At 45.2% G+C, this 15138-nt stretch overlaps 1 protein-coding gene across 2 annotated transcripts in view; it reads left to right on the top strand.

The window, feature by feature from the left end:
* The window catches only part of mettl21e (methyltransferase like 21e), a 33817-nt gene that overhangs the window by 9142 nt on the left and 9537 nt on the right, over window positions 1-15138 (top strand). For both annotated transcript variants that reach the window (XM_078221723.1, XM_078221724.1), the window contains 3 exons: window positions 3604-3656; window positions 8367-8524; window positions 8837-8954. In XM_078221723.1, the coding sequence (XP_078077849.1) occupies window positions 3617-3656; window positions 8367-8524; window positions 8837-8954 (316 nt within the window). In that variant the 5' untranslated portion in view covers window positions 3604-3616. The remainder of the gene's footprint in view (window positions 1-3603; window positions 3657-8366; window positions 8525-8836; window positions 8955-15138) is intronic.

Here is a 15138-nt window from a genome sequence, read left to right as displayed (position 1 = left end):
GTGTTGTTTGGTTGGGAAGTTGGTAGTTGGAGCAGGAGCACGATTCACGGTGGGGGGGTTTATATGTGAAGAGTGGGAACCTGGGTTATGTTGTTAATTACTGATTTACACCAGAAATTAAACAGGTAATATCTGGGTAAGCGTCCTGTATCTAGTCCAAGTCTCGAACCCTGAACTCAGTGTCGGAGACATTCTAGTAGTGTCCTGGGCAGTGCAAATCAGCCTATCAGAGGTTTAAACTTCCTGGGCAATTCCCACCCGTGTGCCTGTGTCAGGACATCTGATGGCCCCATGGTGCAATAAAAGCGGACATCTCAACATCCATCACTGTTAACATTGGATGTTGTTAAAATTCTTACTGTGTTCACCCCAGTCCAACGCCGGCATCTCCACATCATAACATTGGAAAGAGCAGCTCATTATTTTGTCCTTCTACAAAACATTAATCAGACATTAATTAGAATGTAGGAGCCATTCCAGTTGCCTACGTGGTGGATGAGAGTGAGGCTTTTGAAAGGATACAGAGCAATGCCACCAGATTAATTCCCAGTTTGAAGGAGCTTAATTACTAAGCTATGTTCAAAGAGTTGGGACACTCTACTTTGGAGAAGATTAGCTTAAGCTTAGACTGATGATAGATCAAAGTTGATGAGAATATAGAGGGACTAGATTGTGATTGTGTTGGGAATTTTTTTCAACTGAATAGCTTGAGGAGGACCAGGAATCACAGTCTAACTCTAAGTAATTCTCCATTTTGGTTAGATGCCAGGAGGTGGTTCTTTCCCCAGAGATTTTGTGGACCTCGGGGAATAGGTTGCTGGCCCCTTTGGGGAACATTAAATTCCTTCAAATGAAAGCGGAATCTGCTTTCAGCTGTTGGAAGTGACACGTGGCCGGCATTCTACAGCATGAATGGGAGCTAGACTTGTCTCTTGGAGCAGTTTCATTCACTTAGAGGAAGCCGTTCACGTAGACACTTTGATGGTCAGCTGGCTGGAGACTGGTGTTGTAAGATTCACTTTTGCAGGTGGTGTTGATGACGCAAGGTGAAGTAAGTATTCAGACTATCAGTTCTACAGGCATTGATACAAAATCTTCCAGTAGAGTCAGGTTAGGTGGTCCAACCTAGACAGAACTTGTTTCTGTATGGCCTGCCAGTAGGATGTTAAACTGCCGACTAACTACACAGTGCAGAAAGGTAATATTGAATGTTACAAAAGGCCAGAGTCTTGGGCCATGTGACCTTCCTTCCTCACAGTGACTTCAACAAAGGATATTTATTTAGCATCCGGGATTTGGCTTTGTTTCAGGACTGATAATATCTCAGCCATTATGGGTTGAAAGAGGTGCCACTCATGTTGAGGATCTGATGTTTGGGAAGACGTTGGAGTACTCGTACATCAGTCGCTGAAAGTAAGCGCGCAGGTACAGCAGGCAGTAAAGAAGGCAAATGGTATGTTGGTCTTCATAGCAAGAGGATTTGAGTATAGGGATAGGGATTTTTGCTGCAATTGTATAGGGCGTTGGTGAGGCTACACCTGGAGTATTGTGTGCAGTTTTGGTGTCCTTATCTGAGGAAGGATGTCCTTGCTATAGAGGGCGTACAGTGAAGGTTTACCAGGCTGATTCCTGGGATGGCAGATCTGTCATATGAGGAGAGACTAAGTGGGTAAGAATTGTTTTCATCTGAGTTTAGAAGAGTGAGAGGGAATCTCATAGAAACTTAGAAAATTGAAAAACAGGGTTTAGACAAGGTAGATTGTGAAAGAATGTTCCCAATGGTGGGGGGAGTCCAGAACTAGGGGTCATAGTTTGAGGATAAGGGGTAAACCTTTTAGAACTGAGGTGAGGAGAAATTTCTTCACCCAGAGGGTGGTGAATGTGTGGAAATCACTGCCACAGAATGTAGTTGAGACCAAGACGTTGTGTGTTTCCAAGAAGAAATTAGATATAGCTCTTGGGGCTAAAGGGATCAAGGAATATGGGAGGAAGGGCAGGATGAGGATATTGAATTTGATGATCAGCCATGATCAAAATGAATGGTGGAGCAGGCTCAAAGGGCCGAATGGCCTACTCCTGCTTCTAGTTTCTATGTCTCTGGGTCTCAATAGACCTGCAGACTCCACTTATCAAATGCATGTGGCAATATGGCATTTCTGTAGATCCCCCTGTACAGTCGGTACAGTCCCAGGTGGCCTGTCAGAAGTTTCCTCAGCATAACAAAGTGCGACATTCCTGAAACTGAGAAGATAATTCTTTTGTTCTGTGCTGTGAAGAGAACGCAAGGAGGCTTTGAGAGGATTTAGACATACTAAGTGAATGGATAGAAAGATGGCAGATTTTATTTGTTGTTGTTGGCAATGCAAAGCGGGTAACGGAGCTGCATGGCAACAGGGCACCTGAAACCTTCATAAACAATATGATAAGCAGGGTACATTCTTAATCATTGAGATTTAAGGGTGGAGGAATGAACAGAGAAAGGACTGACAGGTGTAGTATAAGGGTTTTCAGCATAGCAAGGGATAATGTGGGACTGGAGAACAGTACTACCCACATGTGGAGACACGTGACAGTAGACCTGACACAGAGCTGTATGGAGAGATGCGAACAGACGCAAAAAACAGATGACAGATCTGCCATCCCAGGAATCAGCCTGGTAAACCTTCACTGTACGCCCTCTATAGTAAGGACATCCTTCCTCAGATAAGGACACCAAAACTGCACACAATACTCCAGGTGTAGCCTCACCAATGCCCGATACAATTGCAGCAAAACATCCCTATCCCTATACTCAAATCCTCTTGCTATGAAGACCAACATATCAACATGAAGTTAGCTCCTAGTCTGGGCTATGCTTTGTACCTATGTAAAGAGTTATGTGTAACCAATAAACACCACTGTTCAACTTTACAAGTCTTTGAACCTTTTCATGAGATCGACTGAACAACAAGAAGGAGGGTGAATTAAAGTGGGAGAATTCATTGTCAAGTCAGATTCAGAAATAAAAACAAGTGAGGGTGAAATAAAGATAGGATTAAAAGAGAGAAAAGGGAGGCAGAAAGAAAAAGTAGGAAAAAATAAATTTGACATTTTTAAAATCTCCTAAATTCACAACTTTAAAGACATGTTGACTGGCAGTTACTAGCAAATATCACATTATTAAAAGGGCACATATGATGCTAAATACTAGAACTTAATTGTGTGTGGTGAGTTTAATGGGAAATTAATGTACAAAAGCAGCAAGTTCTTGGAGAGGCCAATTTGCCATTTTTGCAGAGCTCAGAATGGAGAGTTGCAAGTTGGTCAGCACCTTGTGAAAGGCACAATTCCTAGGTATCTCTTCATTGACACCAGTTACTGGATATTTTGTGTAACCATAATGGTGTATATTGTTTAAATGCCTTTTGTTAATAAAATCTGGTCCAATGTTTTATCGGAAAGACAACAAATTATAGGTTCATTCTTGTGTAAATTAGGGCATCAAATGAAGAATTTACAGGATTACACATACCAAAGAAATTATCTTCTGGTGAATTTTGAATTATGAAATGGGTTTGTGTGTAAATCGTCAAATCCACAAATGGTTTTTTTCTATTGCTGCAGAAATTAATAACTTATGACAATGAACAACACAGAGAAGAGCAGCATTAAAAAAGGTATGACAAATCGATATATTAATAAGAATGGGGCTTAAAGTGAAAGATTATATGTGGAAGCTCTGGCATTTATCTAGAATGATGACAAGCTTTGGATTGAAAGTGTCAGCATGGAATATCCTGAGTTACAAATGAGGTAGTTAACCCACATAACGATCTTAACACCATGTCCACAGCATGCTATTTAATCTTACTACTAATTTATTGTTTAAAAGCTGTTTCAATTTGTTCCTTAAGAAAGAAAATTATCAAAAAATCTTCTCAAGATGATAAAACATAGAAAAATACTGCATTTTCAAAATTCATTCATGGGACATGGGCGTCACTGGCTGCCCAGCATTTATTGCCCATCTCGAGTTACACTTGGAGGGCAGTTGAGAGTCAACCACATTGCTATGGCTCCGGAGTCACATGTAGGCCAGACCAGGTAAGGGCAGTAGATTTCCTTCCCTGAAGGGCATTAATGAACTAGATGGATTTTTCCAACAATCGATCATCGTCATCAGTAGATTCTCAATTTCAGATACTTTTTATGAACTCAAATTCCACCATCTGCCGTGGCAGGATTCGAACCCGGGACCCCAGAACATTAGTTGAGTTTCTGGATTAATAGTCTAGCGATAATACACTAGGCCATCGCCCCCCCCCCCCGTAATTAACAATTGCATGATTTAATATATGCTTTTTTCTCCAATAACTAACACAGCCATTGTTTTAATAATGTTTAATTCTCTTTCTCTGCCACATTCCTTCTGCTGTACAACATTTGGGCCGGCATTTTCTGCTCCCGTCGGCATCGGGCAGGTGTGGCCACATATTAAGGGGGATGTCAGGGTGACGAGGCTCTGACTGAGGGTGACCAGGCTTGACTCAAGGGAGACGGAGATAACACTGAGGCAAGACCTGGTTAACACTGGAAAGGTACCGAGAGCCTAGTCAGAGGATACCAGAGGGAAGACACAGGGTAATGTGGGGAAGACTTAAGGCCACTAGGGGTGAAGACTCCAGGCTTACAGGGCCCTAGACGGGGGAGATTGAGTGTGTTGTCTAGGAGGTTGCCTCAGGGGAGACCTGAGGGTTGACTCAGGGGAGATTAAGGGGTTGAATTGGGGGAGACTGGAGGGTTCAATTGGAGGATATTAAGGGGTTGACTCAGGCGAGACCAGGGGTTTGAATCACAGGAGTCGAGGGAAAGACTGTCAAGTGTTGAAAGCACCGTTCCTGAGGTTACTTTCTGCTGTTGGACCATGAGCTTCTTGGTAAGGCCTCACAGGGGGAAGAGAAACCTGGGGCAGTTTGGTGGGTGGGGTGAGCAGTCATCACTGACTTACTGTTCTACTCAAACCTAAAAGAAGGGTGTGTTCTGGAGGAGGGATGTTGTCAAGGGCAAGGCTACTGAAATGACATGTCAGTGATCATTATCCCATTGCAGCTGAGACCATTCAGCTGTAACTCAATTGACATGCCTGGCGTCAAACTAGTCAGGCAATTATGCCCACTCAAATACAACATATATGTGTGAATTCCACTGATTGTTTTTCAGAATGTAACCCTTGGAGCACTGATTTCCAAAATCGCTGACTTCTATGATGTGCCTGTACCATTGGCTAACTGGGCAAGCAAATACATTCCCTGAGACAGTTGGCAATGGCAACTGCCCGCGGAGAGAGCTCCTTCCTAATCCTTGGATGTGTGCTGAGGTGCAATTGACAAGTGCTTCCATATACCAGGTTGAGTGAAGCTTTGGACAATGCCAAATCTGAGGTGTGGGGCAAGGGTGGTGTGGGATGTTGCCAAAGCAGAATGTGTAGTAAGGACTGGGCATCAATGTGGACCAGGACATGAGTCAGTGGGCTTTGAGAGGTAGCTTCAGACGATGAATGGACAAAGAGCAGTCCCTAGGAGACAAATGTTAACTGCCGTCAAGTCTCTCTCTTTGAAGCTGCAGTGAGAAGAATGTATGGACCATGGAACCTGGTGATCTTGCTGTCAGTCTCTTGTTCAGAGGCAGGAGAGAAGAAGAAAATGTCAGTGGAGGCGCCTGGCTCACCAAAGACAGGAGCTGAACCATCTTGAGGAAGGGGTGGCAGGGTCTACCCTACACTCAGAGGAAGAACCCCAGAGAGCCATCGCTTGGAGGTGCCTCATTAGATCCAGGGTCTACAGATGCACCTAACATCTCTGCAGATGTCCAGGAACCAGTGTGGCCAAAGGCATTGCGTGTCAGGGAACTAGTTAGTCACATCTGCCAACATCTGTAAGATTTGGATGGCATCCACTGCCATTGTCACTGAAATTACAGCAGCGCTCAATTTTTACACCTGCAGCTCCTTCCAGGGCTCCACAGGCGCCCTCTGCAGAATTTTGCAAGTCTCTGCACACAAGTGCATGCAGGAGGTGACAGACACAATCTTCACGATGGCAAGTGAGGATGCAAGAGTGATGGGCTTTGCGCAAATCTCTGGTTTTCCATAGATGCAGGATGCCATCGACTGCACTCACGTGGCATGCAGATCTCCAGGGCATCAAGCTGTGAATAATGTGAACCACACGGGTTGACACTTGCTGAATGTCTAGTTAGCCTGCGACTAAACCAAACGCATCCTCCAAGTGTGTGCTCAATTCCCAGGGAGTGTGCACAACTCCTACATCCTGAGCCGCCCTCACATCCCTGACATTTTTCAGGCTCCACAGCTGTTGTAGAGTTGGCTCCTCGAGGACAAGGGCTGCCCACTGAGGAGGTGGCTCCTGACGCCTCTGCGTCACAGGAGGCCACAGAGTGAAGCTGAGACAAGATACAGTGAGGTTTATGCTGTAACTCGCTCTTTGATGGAGCAGACCATCGGGATGCTTAAGGTAATGTTCTGGTGCCTGGATAGTTTGGTGGAACTCTGCAGTACAATCCGCAGAGCGTGTCACACAATGTGGTCGTCTGTTGACCCCCTGCATAACCTGTTACTGCAACGCGGGGAGGAACTTCCTGAGGAGGAGATGGAGGGCGGCACATTTCCACTGATGAAGAGGACATTGAAGGGATGAGGCTGAGGAGGTCAACGAGAGAGAGGTTATCAGCCACGAGCCAATGGTGATCTCCAGGCAAGCTTGGGACACGCTCATTGCTGCTAGATTCATGGAGGGTGATGGGAACATCCAGGGAGGACATCCCGTTACCCTCACATAGCCTCTGTGAACATTACCTTTCTGTCTGACTGAGAGCAGCAAACACTCTCGGTGACAAGGCTTCTGTCATGGGGACACAACAGTTGCCCATAGTCCCTACATTCCAGAAGAATGATGCTGATTTGCAGTGGGGACAGTGCATGAGTTTCTGTGAATGTCTGGTTGGTAGCAGCTCACTAGCTCTCAATGACGAGGATCGTACCATGGTAACGCAGCAGGGAAAGTTTCAGCTCTCCTGATCTTACGGCATCCTTTGTGAGCTGTACCCTTGAGGTTCAGTGTCACTGGAGGCTGAGGCAGATGGGATGACGGGTAAGGTGGAGGGGGGGTGTCAAAAGGTGCAAAGAGCACACATGGACAATGATTGCAATGAGTGACGCTAGCCCTGTACATTGTGGGAGATATCCTCATTCCCGACAAGAGACAGGCATGACTACTGTGGTCACTGCGAAGGGACACCACTGGGAATATAGCACAAAGTACATGGATGAAGCCCTGGACTGAACACTGCTATTTTCTGGTGCAGCAATCAGGCTTTCAGATCGGGCCAATAGGAATACAGCTCATCAGAACAAGGAGCCATAGAAAGGGTGAAATAGTCAGAGTTTATTTACAGAAGTGAATGTTTGTGCAAGTGCTTAACAACTGTGCCCATGCGGTGTGACTAGAGCTTCTTAACCTTTCTGATCCTGCTGCTATGTCTTGGTGCATCCCCAGCGGAGGTGGGGGCAGACAGCTGGCTGCCACACCCTGCTGTCTGTGATGTCCTTGCTGGGTGTCCTCTGGAGGGCTGAGAGCTGGAGCGCCCCCAGGTCCTGCTGTGTGGCAATGTCACCCTCCTCAGCCTGCGGAGCTGTCACAGGAAGAGAGGGTTCGGATGGGTGGGCACTTCCGGAGTCACCTGGGTGAATGGCCCCGGGATGTGCACCAGCTGATCCTCCTTGTGGGTGCCCAAGGGCCCCTGGCTTCTTCCTTAGGATAGAGGGGAGCAGGAGTGAGCTTGAGACAGATGGAGAGAGTGTGACTGGAATGCCAGCCAGGGCAATGATAAGAATGCCTGGCATGGTGAATAGGACCAGTTGGGTGTGGCATTCACAACCAATGCCATGGTCGCCAGTGGATTGGTGCATTTCTGGCTAGTTTTCTTCCAGAGCGCGGGTAGAGGATGCCAGCATGGTGTAGGGGAGAGGGAAGGGTGACTCATATTTGTGGAGGGCGCGGGGGGAGAGGATGCCCCTCTTCGGTGAGGGGCATCCTCTGGTCACTTGTGGAGGGGGGGGGGGGGGGACCATTATTCTTTTGTGGGAGGGGTGACCTGTCTCCAAGCACGGAGATCGGGTCGCCATTTACAAATGGCAGCCCAGCCTCGGAACAGTGGGGCTGGCCAGCAGGTTGTCCGCTATGCATAAATTAGCATCAATCAGATGGGAGAATCCCTCCAGGTGTCTTTTTGACGTGGGCACTTAATCCCAATTCAGGAGAATCGCAGCCTTCATCTTTGTAATATTGAATACTTCTTATTTTCTTCAGAAGAGGCTGAAGATGAATACATATCATCAGAAATCATGAAAAGACGATGGGTGCCAAGTGTTTTCAAAAGCACATCCTGGGAATGCTTTCAATTTGCAGGCTATGAAATCAAAATTACAGAGGCCACTGATTGCTACGGAGCATATGTCTGGCCTTCGGTAAGCACTGGTGTCACTTATAATTTAGCTTAAAATTGCTTTGCCTGATATTTGTGGATGAATATTTAACCTGTTAATGTGACCCGCTTCTGCCCACTGTTTTCAATGGATTGATACCTCTGACAAAATGGCGAGCACGAGAAAATCGTATGAAAATCTTAAACACTTGTCCATGAATATCAAGAAAAGTCACATCCTGCTTTTTGCTAACAGTGAGAGAATTTGAAATAGAAATTTCATCGCTCGCCACAGAATAAAATGTTAAATTGCATAAAAGAAACTGACTCCTATTTCTACTGCTGCGTCACACAGGCCCTGGTGCTGTGCTATTACCTGGAACATAGCCAAAAGGAGAATAGTCTTATTGATAAAAATGTCATTGAGATAGGATCAGGAACAGGACTGGTGTCAATTGTTGCTGGATTACTTGGTGAGTAAATCTTTTAAAATAATACCTTAGATTTGTGTAGTATTCCTCACACAAAGAACAGTGTCGGAAAGGTTTACAACATTGTGTAAGAAATTAGAGCAATTTGGATAGAGAGATTAATTCGTCATTTAAATGACTGCTTAAAGAGATAAATTGACGTTGCTCTTTTGGAAAGTTTCTGAAGGTAAAGAGAAAAGTGGAAAAGGAAAAGACTTTTAGAATTCTTTTTAAAAAATAGTTTTGTGTGCGAGGCTGAATTTATTGTCCATTCTTCCTGTGAAACTGGGCTACCCTTTATCTCTTACCAACCAGCAGCGAGCCACAATGAAAAAGTTCTAAAGTTTATTTATTAGTGTCACAAGTAGGCTTACATTAACACTGCAATGAAGTTACTATGACAATCCCCTTGTCGCCACACTGGTGTCTGTTCAGGTACATTGAGGGAGAATTTAGCATGGCCAATGCACCTAACCAGCACGTCTTTCAGACTATGGGAGGAAACCGAAGCACCTGGAGGAAATCCGCACACACACGGGGAGAACGGGCAAACTCTGCACAGACAGTGACCCAAACCGGGAATTGAACCCAGGTGAGGCAGCAGTGCTAACCACTATGCCACCATGCCGCCCTCTGGGATACTGGATTGCCTGAATGTGAAGGCGTCATTGTATCAGGGGGCACACAGCTCACCTTCATGACCCTCTTTTGGATGTACACTCGTTGCACATCGGGAAACAATTATTCCTTGCAATGTTATAAAAGTTGCTGGTGAGTGCTGTAGTGCTGCAGTTGCCTCTTGTGAAGTGAATGGAAACTGTATCCCAGGTGAATGCAGAGTCGCAAATTTAATTGCGTACCACTCTGGCTACTGACTTCACAGGGAACTTTGCACAGTGATTGACATCAATAAACAAATCGATGTGCAGTCAACTGGGAGATCCTGGAATGATCTGGAGGTGAAAGAAGTTGAGGGTGATGGTTACTTTCACACCCACTGGTAAGGTGAGGCCACCAGATCCAGCAGGGAGTGGGTATCTCTGTAGGAAACTGCGATTGTTTGCCATCATCTGATATAATAATCTCATGATGTGGAGATGCCAGCGTTGGACTGGGGTACGCACAGTAAGAAGTCTCACAACACCAGGCTAAAGTCCAACAGCTTTATTTGACAGCACAAGCTTTCAGAGTCTCAGGCTCCTTCTTCAGAGGATCTGTATATGCCCTCCTTCTTCACAAACAGGGCATATACAGACACAAACTCAATTTACAAAATAATAGTTGGAATTTGAGTCTTTACAGATAATCAAGTCTTAAAGGTACAGACAATGTGAGTGGAGAGAGGGTTAAGCACAGGTTAAAGAGGTGCGTATTGTCTCCAGCCAGGACAGTTAGTGAGATTTTGCAAGCCCAGGCAAGTCATGCGGGTTACAGATCGCAACAGACACCTCCAGACGCTGAAAGATGCCCTCATAAGAACAGGATATGGCGTTCGACTCATCGATTGACAGTTCCGACGTGCCACAGCGAAAAACTGCCCCGACCTCCTCAGAAGACAAACACGGGACATGATGGACAGAGTACCCTTCATCGTCCAGTACTTCCCCGGAGCGGAGAAGCTATGACATCTTCTCCAGAAGCTTCAACATGTCATCGATGAAGACGAACATCTCGCCAAGGCTATTCCCACACCCCCACTTCTTGCCTTCAAACAACCGCACAACCTCAAACAGACCATTGTCCGCTGCAAACTACCCAGCCTTCAGGAGAACAGTGACCATGACACCACACAACCCTGCCACAGCAACCTCTGCAAGACGTGCCGGATCATTGACACGGATGCCATCATCTCACGTGAGAACACCATCCACCAGGTACACAGTACATACTCTTGTGACTCAGCCAAAGTTGTCTACCTGATACGCTGCAGGAAAGGATGTCCCGAGGCATGGTACATTGGCGAGGCCATGCAGACACTACGACAACGGATGAATGAACACCGCTCAACAATCACCAGGCAGGAGTGTTCCTTCCAGTCAGGGAACACTTCAGCAGTCATGGGTATTCAGCCTCTGATCTTCGGGTAAATGTTCTCCAAGGCGGCCTTCATGATACACGACATCGCAGAATCGTTGAGCAGAAACTGATAGCCAAGTTCCGCACACATGAAGATGGCCTCAACCAGGATCTTGGGTTCATGTCACGCTATTTGTAACCCCCACGACCTGCCTGGGCTTGCAAAATCTCACTAACTGTCCTGGCTGGAGACAATACACATCTCTTTAACCTGTGCTTAACTCTCTCTCCACTCACATTGTCTGTACCTTTAAGACTTGATTACCTGTAAAGACTCGCATTCCAACCATTATCTTGTAAATTGAGTTTGTGTCTTTATATGCCTTGTTTGTGAACAAAACTCCCACTTACCTGATGAAGGAGCAAGACTCCGAAAGCTTGTGCTGCCAAATAAACCTGTTGGACTTTAACATAATAATCTCAGCCTGCTGCAGCGTTGCTTTTGAAGAGGTCAAGGAGAACCGTGGTCTGAAAACTCTGGTGTGATCCTGTCCCCCTCTCTCTTGTGCAACTCCCACCTGTGTACCTCCCCTTGTCCACCGCAAGCACATAGCTCCCGCCCTGGATTGTGATGGCTTTCCGCTCCTTATGTCAAACACATTTACAATGCCTCCCACCCCCTGATCTTGTCCATTTGAAATCCTTAAAGGTTGGGAAAAGCTGTACCCACATGTGTACTCTTGGCCAGAGGGAACAGCAGCTGCATGACTGAACCTTCACTCAGATTCCCTGGGCAGTTTCCTGAACTCTGGGAAACTTGTGCTGCCAAGTTAAATTTGGAACCAAGTTTAAAATAATTTTAAAATGCCTCATTAACATCTTCTAAGGACATTACTAACTGTAATAAACCTACATTTTAAATCCCCTGCTTTGATTTCGCATCCATTTCCAAACTCATGTTTGTTAAACCCAGAAGTGGGCATGTTCGAACCAGGTTGGATTTTCATTATAATTTCTATCATTTTTACTACACTCACTCCACCCATTCTTGAGGAGTAACATTCCCCACAGAATCTATTTGGTTAGAGTTAAGGAACAGGAGGAGAGCTTGCTCGGTCTATCCTATAAACCACCAGATGATGGGACCAAGATGGAGAAAATCTGCAAGCAAATTTTAGAAAGATGTAAAAATATCAGATTAGTGATAATGGAGGAGTATGAGTTTCCTGATTGAGAAACAAGCAGTGTTATGGGCAAAAACAGAGAGGAATTCCAGAAATACGTACAGGAGAACATTCTTGATCAGTATGCTTCCAGCCCAATGAACAAGTCAACAGTGCTGAATCAGTTTTGGGAATGAAGTGGGCCAAGTGGAGTATGTTTCAGGGGGGAGTATTTGTCTCCCATGAGAAAAATCAGCCCATTTAGATTAACATGAAATTGAAAAGGAGACTTATGATAAAGGTCAACATAATAATATAGAATAGAATTGGGCAGAATACAGTAAATGAACTGGAGGTTGAAAAGGAAATAAGAGGGACAAAAAGGTGTATGAGGAAAGATCAGCAAGTGACAGAAAAGGGTGGCCTAGTGGTTAGCACTGCTGTCTCACAGCTCCAGGGGCCCAGGTTTGATTCCAGTTTTGGGTGGCTGTCTGTGTGGAGTTTGCACATTCTCCCTGTGTCTGCATGGGTTTCCTCCAGGTGCTCTGGTTTCCTCCCACAGTCCAAAGATGTGTTGGTTACGTGGATTGGCCAAACTAAATTTCCCCTTAGTGCCCAAAGATGTGCAGGTTACGTGGACTGGCCAAGCTAAATTGCCCCTTAGTGCCCAAAGATGTGTAGGTTACGTGGATTAACAATGGTGAATGCATGGGGTTACGGAAATGGGGGTGGCTAGAGGAGTGTAGGTGGGCCTGGGTGGGATGCTCTTTCGGATGGAACAAATGGCCTCCTTTGCACCGTAGGGATTCTATGATTCAATCTTTGAAAAGAGAACCTAATTTCTTTTACAAATATAAAGAAGGTAAAAAGAGAAAGAAAGATGAGGGCCGATTCATGAAATGTTTTCTTGTGGAGTAAGAGGATATGGCTGAGATATGAAATGTGCATTTTGCTCTGTCTTTGCTAAAGAGGAGGATGCTGCCAATGTTACATTAAAGGAGGAGGCAGTAGAGAAATTGGATAGAATAAAAATAGATGAAGAGGAGATACTTAAAATGTTGGCAGCATTCAAAGTAGAAAGGTCATAAGGTCCCGACGGAGTGCTTTTAAGATTGCTAAGTGAAATAAAGATGCAACTAATGGTGGCTTTGGCCACAATTTTCCAAACCTCTTTAGATACAGGAGTAGTGCCAGAGGACTGGAGGGTTGCAAAGCCAAAACTGTTTTCATAAAAGGGGAAAGGATAACCCAGCAAGCACAGGTCAATCAGCTTAAAACTGCTGATGGGGGAACTTATGTGATGATAATGTTGGGAATAAATGTTTGTTATTTGGAAAAATATTGGTTAATTAATGTAATCAATACAAATCTGTGCCTGGCTAATGTGATTGCTTTAGAACATAGAACATAGAAAGCCATAGCACAAACAGGCCCTTCGGCCCACAAGTTGCACCGATCACATCCCCACCTCTAGGCCTATCTATAGCCCTCAATCCCATTAAATCCCATGTACTCATCCAGAAGTCTCTTAAAAGACCCCAACGAGTTTGCCTCCACCACCACCGACGTCAGCCGATTCCACTCACCCACCACCCTCTGAGTGAAAAACTTACCCCTGACATCTCCTCTGTACCTACCCCCCAGCACCTTAAACCTGTGTCCTCTCGTAGCAACCATTTCAGCCCTTGGAAATAGCCTCTGAGAGTCTACCCTATCCAGACCTCTCAACATCTTGTAAACCTCTATCAGGTCACCTCTCATCCTTCGTCTCTCCAGGGAGAAGAGACCAAGCTCCCTCAACCTATCCTCATAAGGCATGCCCCCCAATCCAGGCAACATCCTTGTAAATCTCCTCTGCACCCTTTCAATGGCTTCAACATCTTTCCTGTAATGAGGTGACCAGAACTGCGCGCAGTACTCCAAGTGGGGTCTAACCAGGGTCCTATAAAGCTGCAGCATTATCTCCCGACTCCTAAACTCAATCCCTCGATTAATGAAGGCCAGTACGCCGTACGCCTTCTTGACCGCATCCTCCACCTGCGAGGCCGATTTAAGAGTCCTATGGACCCGGACCCCAAGGTCCTTCTGATCCTCTACACTGCTAAGAATGGTACCCTTCATATTATACTTTCTTTGATGAAATAACAGAGTTAAGAAGACCATCGTGGTTGACGTGTATATGGATTTTCAAAAAGTGTTTAAGTGCCACAAGATAGCAAAATTGAAACCCAACAGATTAAAAGGACAATGGCAGCATGGATATGAAATTAGCTAAGAGGCAGAAAGCAGAGGAGGTTCTGGGGAGAGACAAAGAGATATTCAAAATTCTATGATACTGTCCACGGGCTTTTAGATGAAGTCACTGGTGAGTGGAAGCAGCCGTCAGGAGCTGTGCCTCATCACACTTCTGCCCCATCACAAATATTCTCAGAAGTTCAAGGTTACTACATCGAAGTGTAGAAGGAAAATAAATAAATAGTTGTATGATTAAAATAGACTTTTGTGAAAAATGGTATTGAGTAATTTAGCTTAAATATTCAAAAAATAAATATACATTGTGAATTTTGAAATTCTATTCACTGACAAGGACAAACATTTGCATTTATAGAAGATGCTTGCATTGAGGTTTCAGTTATGAATGAGTTAACACACTATTAACACCACAGCCAACATGATAAAGTTTCAGCCTGTTTAGAATTATTTGGGAAACGTGGAATGCAAATTCACTAATATTGGGTGGAATTTTATGATGTCATTGGCCCCGTTTTGCAGTGGGAAACAAATCGTAAAATCGGATGTGATGCGACTAGTGGGAATGGCGTCCGTTTTCGCACCATTTTACCACCAGAAAAAAACAGTGCCATCGGGACCCCGCCCAAAATGGGCAAAACGTCAATTTGCATTTTTTTGCATTCATCACAATGTAATTAGTGAGTTTCACTCCCAATCGTCCCAGCTCACCTGCCTTAACCACCCCGCTCGCTGCAGCTGGATCGGTGAGGAAAACA

The sequence above is a fragment of the Mustelus asterias genome, chromosome 10 (assembly GCF_964213995.1).
Source record: "Mustelus asterias chromosome 10, sMusAst1.hap1.1, whole genome shotgun sequence".
In the NCBI taxonomy this organism is placed as follows: domain Eukaryota; kingdom Metazoa; phylum Chordata; class Chondrichthyes; order Carcharhiniformes; family Triakidae; genus Mustelus; species Mustelus asterias.
This window is presented reverse-complemented; position numbering and strand designations above follow the sequence as displayed.